Genomic DNA, 17,725 nt, shown 5'->3' on the forward strand with positions numbered 1-17,725 from the left:
GGTTTAAATCGGGTTGGGTTTGATGAAAGTGTATTTTTTTTATACGGGTTGAACCCGTGATGAGCCGGATTAGCTCACCAAACACCTAATTTAATTTAATTATTTATTATTTTGTGTTACAATATTATTAGTTAGCATTTTTTTAATTATATTGTAGATTAGATAAAAGAAAGATGTTTCAAGAGATAAAAATATTATAGATTTATATCTAATATTATAAATGAACAAGTGATATAAAAATTATCAATATTAATTGTTTGCTTTTTGCGCTTGTTTTTGGATTACTTAAAATAGTTTAAGCCAAATAATTTTCTATCCAAAACAATTGAAAAATAATTGCATATTCGACATAAACAATTTTTTGAACCAACAAATTACTAAAACAAGTATAGTTTTGGAACACAGGAAGTAATATTATTTGAAGATCATATCTAACTAACATATTCATTTTACATTAATGAAGTGGGAAAAAGAAAAATCTTTTTTATTGTGAAGACAGTTAGTTGTACGAAAGTCTTATCAGTTGATGCAGAGAGGGACAGAAAGACAAATTGGAATTCAGGAAGTTAGATAAACAAAAACCAAAATTCGGTGTAGCACGTTATATGTTACAATTTTTTTTTTTTTAAAATGGCATGTTCATTGTAGCATTGGCCCACATTTATTTGGCAAATCAGAAATTATTAAAAAGGTTTTGTGATGTTAACAATTTTATATCTATATTGCTATGTTAGGTTTTAAATCTATTCAACAGATTATTTAGATACTGTCTTTCTGTGTTAGGTTTTAAATCTATTCAACGGATTTGTCCACCCTTTAGACATGGCTTTTGTTCTTGATTAGATTGAGGTTTCATTTTCTGCTTTAAATAAGAATACTACATTAGTTTTCAGCCAAAATAAATATAATAAAAGATACCATAATCCATTAAAGTAAAAAACGAATTACCTACTGAACTAAAAACTTTTAAATTATAACCTTAGGAATGACCACACATTAGATCATGTCCGATTAATGAAAAAATAATTGAATTAAATTAATTTGGTCAAACTTTGAAGGACAAAGACGAGGATTTGAAGTTGAAAAAACTGATTTGAGAAACATTAAATTTATTTGGCTCTGTATTATTATTTATATTTTATTTTTTTTCTTTAAGATTTGTATAAATGTAATTAGTTTTGACTTAACACTACGTGTTAATTCTTGCCTAATCTTTAAATCAAACAATTAGGAGTGTTTATTATATTAACAACTCGATTCAATCCAATTCAATTAAATTGTATTGATTAATTTATAATTGAATCAATTTAACCTAAACTAACTCACTCTCTTTAAATGATGAATTTAATGTGAATGACGTCATTTATGTTATGGAGAAATTATGTTATGATTTTATTTTCATATCTTAATTTATTTTCATGACCATATTTTTAATATGTCAATTTTATGCATTATAAGATATTCGGACATCAAGTTGAGCAATTCAAACCAAGTTCAAATTTTATCATTTTAAAATTCAAGAAAACACTTTGTTAAAAAAATTTAAAATTATCTTAACACAAACTACTCGTAAATGACAATGCAACAATCAATAATCATAATTGAAAACTTACTTACAAATATATAAACATCCTTTAAACTTACAAATTGTGTGATACAAATATGAACAAAGATAAGCATCACACTAAGTTTTGTTAAGCATGAGCATCTTGTTGAACTAAACACACTACAAAGACTACTAAAACTATTCAAATCTCTTTTATCCTCGTCAGAGTATCAAATCAAATAAGCCATTGACATGCATCAATATATATTATACTCAAACTTTAAACTTTGAAAACTTGTGCACTTTATCTAAGAACGTGGATCAATTATTATTAACACAAAAAAAATCACACAACAATAAAGAAATAAAACCAGCAAGTTAGTTATTTTCAATATTATCTCTAACTTGTTATGCAGGTACAATAATATCATATAAATTAATATAAAATAAAAATACAAAGAAATAAAAAAATAATTCTTTTTAATTCACCAATTCATATGATGATAAGACTTATAACTTTATTCATCATAGATATCTCCTTCAATTCACTCTTTTATATCCATTTACTTTCTTACTCATTATACTCTTATTTATTTGTTTTCTCAAATACTAAAAACCTTATTGGTAAGTAGATCACCATTGTTACTTACAACTTTACTTAAAGAGATTAAAAATCTTATTTTCTTTGATAAAAGTAATGATAAGGTAACATACTTTTACATTCATTTAATACACAGGATAAAGATAAAATAATTACAAATAAGTAAATTTTTGTATTTTTTCAAAAATAAAAGTAAAAAGTAAGAAATGATATCAAATGAATATAAAAAATTTATGTGTATCAGTATTATTTTTCTTTGAAGAACTCAACGCAAATGAATCCAATTGATGATGGTAAAAACACCTATCAAAATGAAAACACATAAGCTGGCTATATTACTTTTATAGTATCAAACAAAACGTGTGCAATGTTTATTGGAATTAATGAGTAAAACTTGAAGCATAGATACAAAGCAAACTAAAGTAAAAAGAAAAACGAAGCATCGTGTATTTATTTAAAAAGGAAAAACATAGAGAAAGTTTTGATTTAAAATGTATATCCTTAATGAGGAAAAGATGTTGACAAAGGTGGTGGAAAATGATGAATTATTGGTGAAAGGTTTTAAAGAAATATGTACAAAAATGGAGAAGAAGAGTGATCCGTGAATATTTGGGCCCAACGAAAGATAAGTAGTGAGTTTGTGGGTGTAAAATTGTAGCGCACTTTGCGCCATAGCGAAGGCTGATGTCTAAATTCCAACATAAACAAATAACACATTCAACACAACTTTTAACAAACACACCAACCTTAGTTCAACTTTTGGCTCCTTAAAAGCCTTACCTACCGACATCATGGTTGGCATCCAATTCCCACCATTCTATTAATGTGCATTCATCACTCTGCCAAATTTTCCACAAACCCTAATTCTTCTACTCACTCATATATCAACCCTCTTCACTTACACACACTATACTACAACAATACAAAAAACACATTGCTTAGATTCTTTTTGTCCAATTTACCTTTTATATAATAGCCCAACCTCATCATGGGCTCACCAACCTAATTGTCCAATTCACTTTTTCTAATACCAAAATCTCATTCTTTATTTTAATATTATATATATATATTTTTTAGTTCTTAAATTTAAATATGAAATTATAATTTTTTCATATCTCATATACATATTGGTATCTAAGCTTAAAAATATCGGATATAATCATTTAAAATTTGACATTAATTTATTTAGGTTTGTTAAATGTCATTCTAAACTACCTCGGATGAATTATATTTCATTTTAAATTTTGTTCATATTATGTATATACACTTTATAAAAGTTATACAAACATAATTAACAAAGTATTTTTTTTATGACAAACAAAATTATATCATAAAATATAATATAATCTTCATGTATTATAAAGATAATATTTTACACAACTTTCACAATATAATATATATATATATATATATATATATATATATATCAGGGAACAATACTATTTTTAAAAATAATTTGAAAACGTAAAACATATACAATCATAACAAAAATTATTAGAAAAATTTAGACTAATATAAACATATCTTTAATGCAATCCTATTACAATGTAATTTTTAGTTTTATAGATAATAATTTTATAAATTATTTTTAATTAAAATGAAATAATGATAGAAAATTGACCATATATTATGTTAAAATATAACAACGCGATCCATTAAGTTAGTGAACGATTTTTCCTACACTTTCACACATTTATCCCCGCATCTCCACATTCCAAAAATATTATCATAATTATGTTTTATGCAACGGATTTTGAAATCTGTTAAAAGATTTATTTTTAACAAATTTCGAAATATGTTAAAGCTTTCAAAAAATTCTTCAATGGATTTCAAAATTTGTTGAAGAAAAAAATCCTTCAACGAATTTTAAAAAATTTGTTAAAGAAAAAATCCTTCAACAAATTTCGAAATCCAATGAAAGATATTTCAAAGGATTTAACAAATTTCGAAATGAGTTAAAAAAAATTAAATGAATTTTGAAATTCGTTGAAGAATTTTCTTCAACAGACTTCGAAATTCATTGAAGACTTGAAAAATCCTTTAACAAATTTTGAAATCAGTTAAAGGAATCTTTTAACGAATTTCGAAACTTGTTGGAGAAAAAAAATAGAATGTAGAGTTTTCTTAATTACAAAGGATAATTTTAAAATTTTAAAAGAATATAAAGATACAAGAAGAAATGTGTGGGTGTAACGAGAAACAACCTAAGTAGCACCATTACATTAACGTAGATTTGATGTACAACTCCCTTATATTGTTGATTAATGTCGCAATTATATTTAAATCATCGAATTATTTTTTATGCATTTCATTAAGAATTCATGTATTTTTTTCAACAATCATATCTTTTTGTGTTTTTGTGCTTAGAGATGGAATGGTGGGTAGAAAAAAAAAAGATAATAATAAAGAAAAAAAAGTATATAAAGATGAATATGGAGACGAAGGTTTGCAACAAAATAAACTACAGTAAAATAATTTATCAAGGATAAAATAATAACTAGTAAAGCTATAAAAATAATAATTCAAATTGAAATAATTATCATTGGGTATTACGTTCTCAGTTTGAATTGTAATCACACTTTTTATGACAAACGAAATTATATCATAGAATATAATATAATCTTCATGTGTTATAAAGATAATGTTTTACACAACTTTCATAATATAATTATATATATATATATATATATATATATATATATATATATATATATATATATATATATATATATATATATATATATATATATATATATATATATATATATATATATATAAAGGAGAGGCCAAGATGGTAATGATTTCTAAAAATTAGAAGGTTTTGTATGGGATTTTTTTTAGGAAAAGCATAAAAAAAAGGATAAATAAGTTGTTTTAAGACAAATAGTTTTTTTTTACATCGATTTACCCTAATACATATCTCCTCTTTCTGCATATGTTGATGATTTAAATAGACGGAAATAATTTTTTTAATGTCACGTGATTAATTGACGTAAATTTTGTTACATCATTTATATTTTATTTAAAGTCTAAAAGTTACGTAATTTAACTTAAATAATTAATATAAAAATATTAATTTGCATATGCATATACATAATAGAAAGTAAAGAACTAATAATTCCTCTAAACTCAATCAAAAGAAAAATCAACAAATTTTAAATGTTGATTACAAAAACATTTTGTTCTTTTATACCATCTTGTTGATAAAAAAAAATATTTAATGTTATTTATTATTGCAAATCACATCTAGAAATATTCTCTCTTTCATTATAACAAAGTTCTGAATTTGTTTTACATAAATCAAACAATTTTAGAAATTCTATTAGAATCTAGAAAAGAGTTTAAAGAGTACTGATAGTTTTAAAGAGATAACACTATAATACTTTAATAATAAAATGTTCAAATTATAAAATAGATTTTAATGCGTTGGTCGATATTCAGGAAGTGTTTGTTTGTTGGACAAGCAAATTTTTATAAGAACCAACCAATATTTCTCACACAAAGTAATTTAAAAATAAAATAGCTGAGTCTTTTTCTTAGTTTTATAAATGATAACGTGCAATACGTTATAATGCTCTAGCATAAAAATAAAAAAATAAAAACATTTTGTGTTAATTTGACTAGTTACCAACAAAGTCAATAAAAATAAAATAAATAAATAAATACATTGATGACAGAGAGGTTATTAAAATAACCACTTTATTAATTTTATTCTTTTGATGATCTGGTTTTTTTTAAATTTATCGTTTTAATTTGATTATTTTTTAAATCTCTTTTATCTATATTATTTATAAATAAAATTTTAAAAATTATTTATATTTATTCTATAATTATAATAATAATTTTATTATTTTTTATTACAAAATTGTGAATAGTGATGTATCTTTACTAATATTTATAATGAGGACAGAGTAATCTAATGTTAAATTAAATATAATAGTATTTCTGTAAATAAATAAAAAGGTTTAGTTCGATTTTAAAGTTAACCAATGTAAAATTTAACCATGTAAGAAATAGTTTCTCCAGTACCTCATTCTTTTCTCATCATCAAAATGAAAAATGTAATGAAAATTCAATAAACAACTATATTAAGATTAAAAAAATGTAGTTTGGCATATTATCATCTATTTCAGAGTAGAGTTTTATTATGTGTATTGTACTGAATGAATATTCATTTACATATAATTAAAATTTATATTAAATAAGAATTTTTAAATATGTAAATTTTATTATAACTACATTTTCTAATAAATAAACGTTTTAATGTATTACTTATATGTTGAGTTTATCTATAGTATATAATTATTATAATGGCAATATTCTTTTTTAATCTATATATTTTTGGACTGTTTTCCTTTTTGATTGAATGTCAATTATCTTTTACTATTTTTCTCTCCAACTCTCTCCTACCATTTTTGGCTCTTGGATTTGAATAATTTAATTATCTAAAATAATTATATTACTACCAATATACATCAATAATAAAAAAGTGTACAGACTGATTATTTTATTTATATGTTGTGCAATTTTCACTGATAGTAATATAATTATTCTAAACCATTAGAGAATTAAAATCCAAGAACTGAAAGTTCACAAGAAAACAAATAACTGAGGATGATCCAAATCATTTTTTATCAACATTGTGAGTTTCTTCATACATCAGAAAGAAAAAACATCTCACCAATGAAATATAATCTCTTTAATTTATTTGAAATAAAAAACTGTATAATCCATTAACTCTGCAAATAAAAGCATGAATGAAAAGCCTTTTTAATGTTCATAAATCAGTCATGGTGATTGAAAATGACTTTCATAATAATCTAACAAGTAGTTGGTGCTGCTGTCATACTTAACCAACATTCCACCAACCTTCTTCATGAACATCGGTAACCATAAATTAAAAAGGATTACATAAGATCTGCATTTTGGAACAGAAAATACAATTGAATAACTTCATATAATAAGCATACGTGCAAAGTCACCTAAATATATTTACAGGAACCATAACCAAAATCACCAATTTCTATACAGAACACAGTTGTGGTGATAGCCTAAAATTTTTAAAACACACTCAGATAAAACCACCTAATATTACAAAAAGACGTGCTCTCTACAAATCAAACCTCGAAAACAGGTTTGCAATTTCTGCGACTTCCTAAACTTGCTACGGATAATCACAATGAGATGACTCACCTCACCATATAGAATAAACTTGTGCTATGTACACAACTAACTGAATTTCTTACTTCCCTCCAAAACATTCAAAATTCTCTAGTTAAGTCAAGTTTAATAAGCGATGGCACTGGATTTCTTCTATATACACTTCTATGAATAGAGTTTAGGCAACAGCAGGGATGCCAGAATTCTGACAATCCCTGCTGAGGCAATCAAATCCTTCTACTCTAACTGCAGCTGGTTTAAGTCCAAACTTCATCCTAGCACATCCTCCTTTGCGAGATGCTGAAGATGGAGATAGCAAACCAGAAGGCGAGGAAACTGTTGATGCAAGACTGTTCTCTTCATCCCCAAAGCGAGCATCTTGGATCAAGGGATTCGCAGCCCGAACTGGAGGAGAACCACAAAAATAGGGAGGAGAGGAAGGTATCTGGTTGGAAAAGTCCTCCCAGTAACTCTCCTATTGAAAGCAAAATTAAAATTAATCAATCAAAGATCACAGACAACAACATCCGTTGCACAAAAAGCAATGGCCATGACAACTATCTGCGGTTCTATCAATAATGAGTGATGAGTAAGGTATAAAATTGCAAGTTGTAGTGGAGGGTGTGGTGTTGTCACCGTAAGTAATATTGCAAAAAATTACAGACAAATACAGCCAATTAGTGTTGCAGACAAAACGACTTTATGTGTTGCAGCCGCAATAGCAGTTGAAGACCGTTTCATAAAACCTTACTAAAGCTTGAAAAATACAACATGTCTTTAAGCTCAAAAACATCTAATAAGAAATGGCGATCTAAAGATGCAACTTTGAAAATACCACAAGCATTCTCACATAAAAATAAACATATCAATATCAAATAAAAACTTCATATAACATGCATTTTTTAGAAACATAAACTATTTCTAAGAAAGATAAAATTTACATGCCATTTGACTGTTCTTTATTCTTCTTGGTTAAAAACATAAGCTAATAACTTGTAACAGAGTCGTCTCTTACCCTCTTAAGAACAATGTCAAGTAGTTCTGCCCCAGCTTTTGAATCAGACCCCTCAGCTTGTTGGCTAGTAAACACCAAAAGCAAACAGATCAGGTCTTCATCAAGTAAAAAGAACAATAATGGAATCAAAAGGCAAACGATCAATTATAAAAGTTACCCAAAATGCCATTTCACTGGTCGAATAGGCAAGTTCATTAAAACTCCAGCTCGGCGTGGCTTAGGGCAAAATACAGGGCCATTCTGATCAGCAATGGGAAGAGAGCCCCTCCTCTCTTCACGTGCTGAGAAGGCATTCTGATGAAGATTATAACAATTCATCCTCAAAATTTGCTAGCTTCACACTCGAACACCTAAACCAAGCCAAAAAAGAAAATCAGGAAATGTAAACAGAAGCTGGGATTTTATTTTATTTACAAAAGGAAATTATAGCACTCAACCCAGCTGCAAGTTACCAACAGATCCGTTTAGCCAGATCAACTAAATGCATCAAAATGGAAAATAGAAAAATTAAAAATCTAAACTTCATAACGAAAAGCCACCACCCATTTCACTGTTTCCCAATTATCTACAACCTAAACAATGGGGTCGAATCAGTGCACAAATTAACGGCAGATCTGAGAGTAAACTATGAAAATGTTAAATGTTTGTCTTTTCTTTGTTATGGGTAGATCAAGAAGTGCCAGGATAAGTAAGGTACATAAAAAATCAAACTTGAGCTTATGTTAAACAACAATAATCACTAACACCATCTTACAAAGAGCTAGCAGACACAAAATTAAAAGGGGGTAATATAGATATGGAATAGATCTTCAGATGAGGTAATGAACAGAATGCTAAAATTAAAGAGAAAAAATGAACAAATCAAAGTACATTAAACATGCTAGAGAGAGAAAGAGAGAGAGACCTCTGAAGGTATCCTCCAAACGAAGAAATCAACCAAGCTGGAAGGGCGAGAGGAAGGGGACCTTATGCTCACAGCAATCCTATTTAAGGTAAAGCAACGAAGCTAGCATGAACGAGGAACACGCTTAAACGGCGTCGTTAGGGTTGAAATCATTACTGAGCACTGTCTTCTAATTGTTTTTGTAATCTTTAAATTACAAACTATATTAGAATACTATCACGTGCAAGCAAATGTCAGGATCAATTGATTTTTTTTTTTATCAAATTGTGAGTACAGAATTACTTTAAACACTTAGAGAAAAAAAATTATTTTTTATAAAAAAGTTGTAATCTAAAAAATAAATTACCTTTATTTTTTTACTAATAGAATCAATTGAATATTGATAAGAAGAAGTGAAGTTTTATTTCTGAAAATTTTGAAAAAAAATTCCTTTTCTATTTAAACAGATTAATTTTACTTTTAATACATAAAGTTATCAATATATTGTTGAGAGATTAATTTTATTTAATATATTTTAAAAAGTTTTATGATTAAACTATTACAATCGCGTAAATTAATATAAAATTACTGGTTTAACATTGCAGTGTACTTTGTTGATAAGTGGCTGGTAAAACTAGTGAAAAAATGAAATTAAAAAATTTAGATGGTGCCTTCTGTATGAAACAGTACAAAGTTAGACCTTTTTTTTCAATGTTTGTAACTGTTACTTAGATTAATGTGTTTTTCTACCGTTACTCAACTACCACAACATAAATGTGATGGATCTAAGCAAAAGCCAGCTTGTTACATGATTTGGTTAAACTTGAGAATTAATTTTACAGTAACCCAAAATCTCTTAAGTGGAATAATAGATTGAATATGGTTTAGTTTAGATGAGCTTAAAGTTATAATGAATGGGGATTATTTAACTAGCTTTTTGAACCTCAAGTTGAAAAGCTTATTGTAAGTTTAAAGATTAGTTTAATCTTTATGTTACATTTTTATTTTTAACTAGTTATATTATGATGTTTAATTAGTTGCAATATAATGTGTTTTAAATTTTATTGGATAAGATTAAATTAGTGTATTGCATAATCATGATGAGAATTCTTAAGTAATAAGTGTTAATAAAAAAATATTTGTTGAACGAAGAAGAAATGTAATTACTTGTATTTATTAGAATTATCTCACTTAAGTGATGTGATACATTTACCTGATAAAGGTTTAGTTAATTATAAGATTGAGGGTGATATATATGTTTATATGTTTGATGATGTCAGGCCTCGAAAAACGTGCGTCCACGTGGCGTCCACGTGGCAGCAGGAGAGCACGCCACCTCAGCAGTACACATGGCCGACAAACAGTGCCCGACACCCTCTGCTGAACGCCAGCTGTCGCACGCCCAACTGAGTCAGAGCACAGTGGGAACGTGCGTTCGGTGTAGTGGATTACACGTGTCTCCCTGAGAGTGGACGTCCGGCATCTACAGTCAGAGAGAACGTGCGTCCGCGATGGTGGAAGACGCGTGGCAACAGTGCAGTGGTCGACCGTCCGGCGTGGGTTGTCAGAGGCGTAGTGGAGTGCTCAGGCAGAGTGCAGACGTGCGTTGGCGGAATGGGGTGCGCTGGTGGTGTGCGAACGTGCGCTGGCAAGTGGAAATTCTGAACTTATTCCCCACTTCCCCTGCACGCACCTCTCTTCTGCATTTCTGAGAAACCTAAGTTCTCTCCTCCTTCTCTCTACACTCTCTGCACCCTTATCTCTCTAAGGAACCACCACTGCACCTCCTCCAATTCTGGTTCCGGCAACGTGGAAGGACGCTCGGCGACAAGAGCTTCCAGAGGAGAACGTTCGGTTAGTGAATCTCGTAAGTCTTTTCTTCCTCTCTGAACGTTCGTTTTCTTTGCATGCAAACTCAATTCTGAGTTGTGCGTTCGTCTTTTCTTAGAGTAGCGTGATTCTGAGTTTGGTGTTGGGGTTCGTTCGCTCGTACAGTGGATTAACGAGCGCTGGTCAGTGGAACTTGAGTGGAGAAGCGTCTGTGTGTGCGTCAGTGAACGTTCGTCCATTTCCGGGTAAGGGAAGCTTACTGAGTTTAACTGTTTTTGATGTATGCTATGTGAACGTTCGTTATTTGGCTGTATGAAAGAAATGCTTGATGTATGAAATGATGGTATGAACGTTCGTTATTTTACTGTATGATGTTTCTAGGGTGACTTGCATGAATGTTCGTTATTTTGATTATCTGAAGCTGTTATGCTTGATTTATGTTGAACGTTCGTTTTTATGGAATGAGAATGATATATGACTGAGTTACATATTATGCATGAGATGTTGGATAAAATGAAATATATGAAATTGAGAGTTTGGGTTTATATGAACGAATGAGATGATCTGATTTTATGAGAAATGAACCTTCCATGAGATGTTGTGCGTTCGTTCTGAACGGTCATTGACCGTTCGGTTCTGTTGGCAAAAATCATTGAAATGGGATACTGTCATCTGGGTAGAATCCTGGTCGAGAACGAACGTCCTCACTGTTTGAGCGTTCGGTTTTTCACTGTTGAATACTGTACGTTTGATGAACTTCTTCTTTCTGTGTACTTGTATGAATATGTAACAGTGAACTTTTCCCCGTTCGTATTACTGCTCCAAACTTCCCTTAGTTTATTTTTCAAGATTTTCAATCTGAGTTATTGAACGCTCGGTCTTACACCAGACGTTCGCTCAGAATAGCGTTCGGTCTTACACCGGACGATCGTACTGGAAGACGTTCGGTCTTACACTGAACGTACGCTCAAAGTGGCGCTCGGTCTCCAACTGAGCGTTCGTCCAAATAGTGCTCGGCCTCGAGCATTCGTCCTAATAGTGCTCGGTCTCCAACTGAGCGTTCGTCCAAATAGTGCTCGGCCTCGAGCATTCGTCCTAATAGTGCTCGGTCTCCAACTGAGCGTTCGTCCAAATAGTGCTCGGCCTCGAGCATTCGTCCTAATAGTGCTCGGTATCATTTTGAGCGCTCGTTCTTTTTCCCACTAAATAGCGTTCGTCCAATGAACAGTAGATTATGTATTCCCGTACGTTATTGAAATTCTGCCGTTCGTACTTTGATTTGAACGAGCGTCTTTTGGTCTCACTGACAGCGTTCGTCCTCGGTCTTATTGAGAACAGAACGTTCGGTTTTGATGATTTCCCTATCAAGATGAAAATGATTATGGATTGGTGAATAGTGAATGGTGAATAATATTTGAGATGAAATGAAAGTTATGGATATTGAATGAGCGTTCCCGGTAGGAACGACTCTTGGAAAATTATTGGAAATTGTTAAGTATGACTGTGGGAAGTTAATGTTGGCTGTTCAATCCTGATGTTCCGTGAGTGCTCGTTCTCAAGTAGAGAACGCACGTCATGTGTGGGAACGGCAGGAGGTCGTCGTCCTTAGAGGTACTTTGGACGAGCGTACTAACCTCGGGTGGCAGCTGATGAGGATGCCAGTTACCACACCACCCGGGTGCGCGAACGCCTGTAACTACGCAGATTTCATACAGTCCGGACAGTCAGTCGTGTTGAGTTTTATTTTGTACGTGCGTTAAATTATGTGATGTATGATGAATGCGTATGTTGCTATGTATGTGTGGAATAAACTGTTGACTGGAACTTATATGTTAATGCATGGGTTAAATTACGTAAGCTTACCCTTTCGTTTTCCTTGTGTTGTCCTTTGTCCTTGTACGTCCGTCTTGTCATTGCGATGATCATTCGTGTGGATGTGAGCAGAGGGAGACGAGCGTTTGGAAGAGGCGCTGAATGAAGAGAACCTGATTGATGTTGAAGTGAAGACCGAGCAGTGAGACACTCGGCTAGTTAGTTGTTGAAATGAGTGGTCGTTCGACCATCTCTAGTTTTCATTTAAATTGATTTCGGCCGTTCGGTAATTGTTTCTGTAAACCGTTCGGCCAAGTTTCTTGTACGCTCGACTTCTTATTGTAATTCTTATCCGTGACGTGCGGCTTTTGCACATTCGTCCGTTATGTTGGTTTTGTACTCAAGGACGTTCGTCCTTGCGCGTTCGTTCGTTTGAAAGTTTTAAAATTTTCAATTTCCTAGTGGAAAACTGTTTGAATTATTATTATATGTGATTTTCTAAATTTATAGTTATGACTGTATTTTTGGGATGTCACATTAGTGGTATCAGAGCAGTTTTGTTCTTTTAAGGACATTGTAGGTTGTGAGTGCACCATGCATGTTTTGCTGTGTGCTCGACATTCGTTTATTGAGTAATATAGACTCTTTGAACTTATCTAACGATCATTTCCTCTACTTTCCAGAGAACCAATGGCACCTAGACTTCCTCCTCCTCCTCCACCACAGATCAATGAACATGATGTGCCGAATAACACGAGGCTGTTGGAATCTGTGATTGAGAAGCTACAAGAGCAGAATGCTGTTCTGATGCAGCAGAACGCGATTAATTCACAAAATCTGGAAGCTGCTCGCGCCAATTCTGAAATGACTCAGAGGCAGCTAATGGAAATTCTTGCAGCTACTAGGGGTACGCCGGGAGCATCTGCTTCGAATGCTACTCATCAGGGTGAGTGGACTTTGGAGAGCTTTTTACAGCATCGCCCTGCGAGGTTCGATGGGAAGTGCCCTCCTGACGGAGCTGATCAGTGGATAAGGGACATAGAACAGATCTATGATGCCAAGGAATGTCCGAACGATAGAAGACTGGCATTCACTGAATATTTATTGACTGGAGAGGCCAGTCATTGGTGGTCGACTGCGAAGATGTTGCTAACAGAATCTCACAGCCCTATTTCCTGGAAAGTCTTCAAGGAAAAGTTTTATGAGGAGTATTTTCCGGATAGTGTTCGCTTCGGCAAGGAAGTGGAATTTCTCCAGTTGGTGCAAGGTAATATGTCTGTTTCTGAGTACACCAACAGGTTCAAACATCTGGTTCGCTTTAATACCCTTGCCGCCAGTGAAGTGTGGCAGTGCAGGAAGTTTGAAAATGGACTGAGGAGTGATCTTAAGGTATTGATATCCAGCCTCTGTATTAAGTCATTTCCGGCCATGATTGAGAGAGCAAAAGTGTTGGAGAAAAATGTGGCTGAAGCAGAACGACTAAAGAAGCAGCAACCACCAACTAGAGGGCCGATCATGTCCAGACCGAATATGAATCGGAACAGGTTGCCGTATGCTCGTCCAGTACAACCATCAAATTCTCAGGCTATGGTTGTTGCCGGACAGTCTGGACAGCAGGGATCAGTCAGGTGTTACCAGTGTGGAGGACCACACTACCGGTCGTCATGCCCTCAGTTATTGGGAGTGAAGTCCTGCAACCGTTGTGGAAGAAATGGTCACATAGAACGCGACTGTAATATGGGTGGACGAGCGGCGATGAGACCGCCAAATGCTGGGAGAATGCAGCAAGGAAGGGGTGGACGAGCTCAGGCTGTCGGTCGAGTTTATGCGATCACGGGCGCGGAAGCTGCCAGTTCAGGTACGCTCGTCACTGGTACTTGCTTATTACATGGAATGCCTGTTTGTGTGTTGTATGATTCGGGGGCAACACACTCCTTTGTTTCGAAGGCGTGTGTTGAGAAATTGGGATTGGCCGAACGCGAGATGCAGTTCGACTTGGTAGTATCAACCCCAGCAGCGGGTGAGGTTAGGACGTCCACTGTATGTGTTAAATGTCCTATAGAGGTTGAAGGACGTAACTATAAGGTAAACCTCATCTGCCTACCCCTAAAGGATTTGGAAGTGATCCTAGGAATGGATTGGTTGGCTGCCAATCGCATTCTCATTGACTGTGGTGCTAAGGAATTGGTGTTTCCGGACGAGTACGAAGTAGAGCTATCGGTGACGCTCGGTCAGCTAAAGGAAGACATCGTGGATGGTGCTAGTTGTTTTCTGATCATGACGCATTCTGACGAACGACTTGAAGGTTTGAATCATGAGCGATCGTCCAGTAAGTCGAGTGGAGAACGATCAGTTGTGGATGAATTCCCTGATGTATTTCCTGACGAAGTGCCTGGATTACCTCCTCCGCGCGAGGTGGAATTTACTATCGACCTAGTGTCGAATGCTGGACCTATCTCTATTGCACCATATCGGATGTCACCAGCAGAGTTAGCTGAACTCAAAGAACAGATAGAAGAGTTAATGGACAAGCAGTTTATCAGACCAAGCGCATCACCTTGGGGAGCGCCAGTACTCTTAGTGAAGAAGAAGGATGGCAGTTCTCGTCTGTGCATTGATTACAGGCAGTTAAACAAGCTGACTATCAAGAACAAGTATCCTTTGCCTCGGATAGATGACCTACTGGATCAATTGCATGGCGCGACCATATTTTCAAAAATTGATTTACGGTCGGGATACCATCAGATTCGGGTAAAGGAAGAAGACATTCAGAAGACGGCCTTCCGATCTCGTTATGGACACTACGAGTATGTAGTAATGCCATTCGGTGTGACTAACGCCCCAGCAATATTTATGGACTACATGAATCGTATATTCAGGCCGTATCTAGACAAGTTTGTGGTGGTATTCATTGATGATATTTTGGTCTACTCCAAGAGCTATGAAGAACATGAGGATCATTTGAGGACTGTTCTGGGCGTACTAAGAGAAAAGGAGTTGTACGCCAAATTCTCTAAATGTGAATTTTGGATGAAGGAAGTGCCATTCTTGGGACACATAGTTTCAGCTGGAGGAATATCAGTGGATCCGGCAAAAGTAAGAGCAATATTGGAGTGGGAGAGTCCACGTTCGGTAACTGAAGTTCGTAGCTTTGTGGGACTCGCGGGCTACTATAGACGGTTCATTGAAGGGTTTTCCAAGATAGTAGCTCCGTTGACTCAGCTGACCAGAAAAGATCAACCGTTCGCTTGGACCGATCGGTGTGAAGGAAGTTTCCAGGAATTGAAGAATAAGTTAACGAGCGCCCCGGTATTGGTCATTCCTGACACGGCTAAACTCTTCGTAGTATATTGTGACGCGTCTCATCAGGGTTTGGGTTGTGTACTCATGCAAGAAAAGAGGGTGGTCGCGTACGCTTCTCGGCAATTGAAGATTCACGAGAAGAATTATCCAACTCACGACCTGGAATTAGCAGCAGTCGTCTTTGCTTTGAAAATCTGGAGACACTACTTGTATGGATCGACATTCCAAGTGTTCAGTGATCACAAGAGTCTCAAGTATCTGTTTGATCAGAAGGAGCTGAATATGAGACAGAGACGTTGGCTAGAGTTCTTGAAGGACTACGACTTTGAACTACTCTACCATCCGGGAAAAGCAAATGTGGTAGCAGATGCCTTAAGCAGAAAGGTAGTTCACGTCTCCTCTATGATGGTCCGAGAGTTGAGTTTGGTAGAAAGTTTTAGAGATCTGAGGTTACAGTTTGACTTGCAACCGAATGTTATCAAATGCTATACTTGTAGGATCTCTAGTGATGTATTCGACCGAATCAGAATGAAACAGCGAGAAGATGAAGAACTGGTGAAGATCTTGAACGCACTCGGTACAGATCAAGCTAAGCATTTCAACACTGGAACGGACGGTCTTTTACGCTACATGAATAGGACGTGTGTTCCAAATGATGGCGAGCTAAAGAGGATTATTCTTGAGGAAGGACATCACAGTCGTCTTAGCATACACCCTGGTATGACTAAGATGTATCAAGATCTCAGGACAACGTTCTGGTGGCCGGGAATGAAGAGTGATGTCGCGCGTTTTGTGGCATCATGTTTAACATGTCAGCGAGCCAAGGCTGAGTATCAAAGGCCTGGTGGATTACTTCAGCAGTTAGAGATTCCAGAATGGAAGTGGGACAGCATTGCGATGGATTTTGTGACTCACTTACCTCGCACAGTCAGGAATCATGATTCCGTATGGGTAATTGTAGATCGACTGACGAAGAGTGCTCATTTCCTAGCAGTCAACCTGAAGATGTCAATGACGAACCTGGCTAAGCTTTATATCCAAGAAATTGTTCGCCTGCATGGAGTTCCATCCAGCATTGTTTCAGACCGAGACACGAGGTTTACTTCTCGGTTCTGGAGATCATTACAAAGTGAGCTCGGTAGTAAACTTCAAATGAGTTCGGCCTATCATCCTCAGACAGACGGTCAGTCCGAGAGAACCATTCAGACGCTTGAAGACTTATTGAGGGCGTGTGTCCTAGATCACATGGGCGTCTGGGATGAAGTCTTGCCTTTAGTGGAGTTCACATACAACAACAGTTTTCAAGCCAGTATAGGAATGGCTCCTTTTGAAGCTCTATATGGAAGGAAATGTCGAACACCTTTGTGTTGGTTTCAGGAAGGGGAAAAGGTGTTAACAGGACCAGAACTCATTCAGCAGACGACTGAGAAGGTGAAGCTGATTCAAGAGAGGTTAAAGATGTCCAGGAGTCGACATAAATCTTATGCTGACAAGAGGAGAAGGCCCTTGGAGTTCGATGCAGAAGATCATGTTTTCCTTAGATTGCATCCGACCACTGGAGTTGGGAGAGCTATT

The 17,725-nt window shown here is 34.3% G+C and overlaps 1 protein-coding gene across 1 annotated transcript; it reads right to left on the reverse strand.

Annotated features, from left to right (window-relative positions):
* Positions 1 to 7,070: 7,070 nt before the first annotated feature.
* LOC108321645 (uncharacterized) lies at positions 7,071 to 9,373 on the reverse strand. Its single transcript, XM_017553461.2, has 4 exons — positions 9,227 to 9,373; positions 8,480 to 8,672; positions 8,323 to 8,386; positions 7,071 to 7,782 (listed from the first exon to the last, which is right to left on the reverse strand). Exons 2-4 carry the CDS (start codon positions 8,638 to 8,640, stop codon positions 7,486 to 7,488), a joined length of 522 nt encoding a protein of 173 aa, XP_017408950.1. The 5' UTR covers positions 8,641 to 8,672; positions 9,227 to 9,373; the 3' UTR covers positions 7,071 to 7,485.
* Between the last annotated feature and the right edge of the window lie 8,352 nt (positions 9,374 to 17,725).

This window comes from Vigna angularis, chromosome 2 (genome assembly GCF_016808095.1).
Source record: "Vigna angularis cultivar LongXiaoDou No.4 chromosome 2, ASM1680809v1, whole genome shotgun sequence".
NCBI classification, from domain to species: domain Eukaryota; kingdom Viridiplantae; phylum Streptophyta; class Magnoliopsida; order Fabales; family Fabaceae; genus Vigna; species Vigna angularis.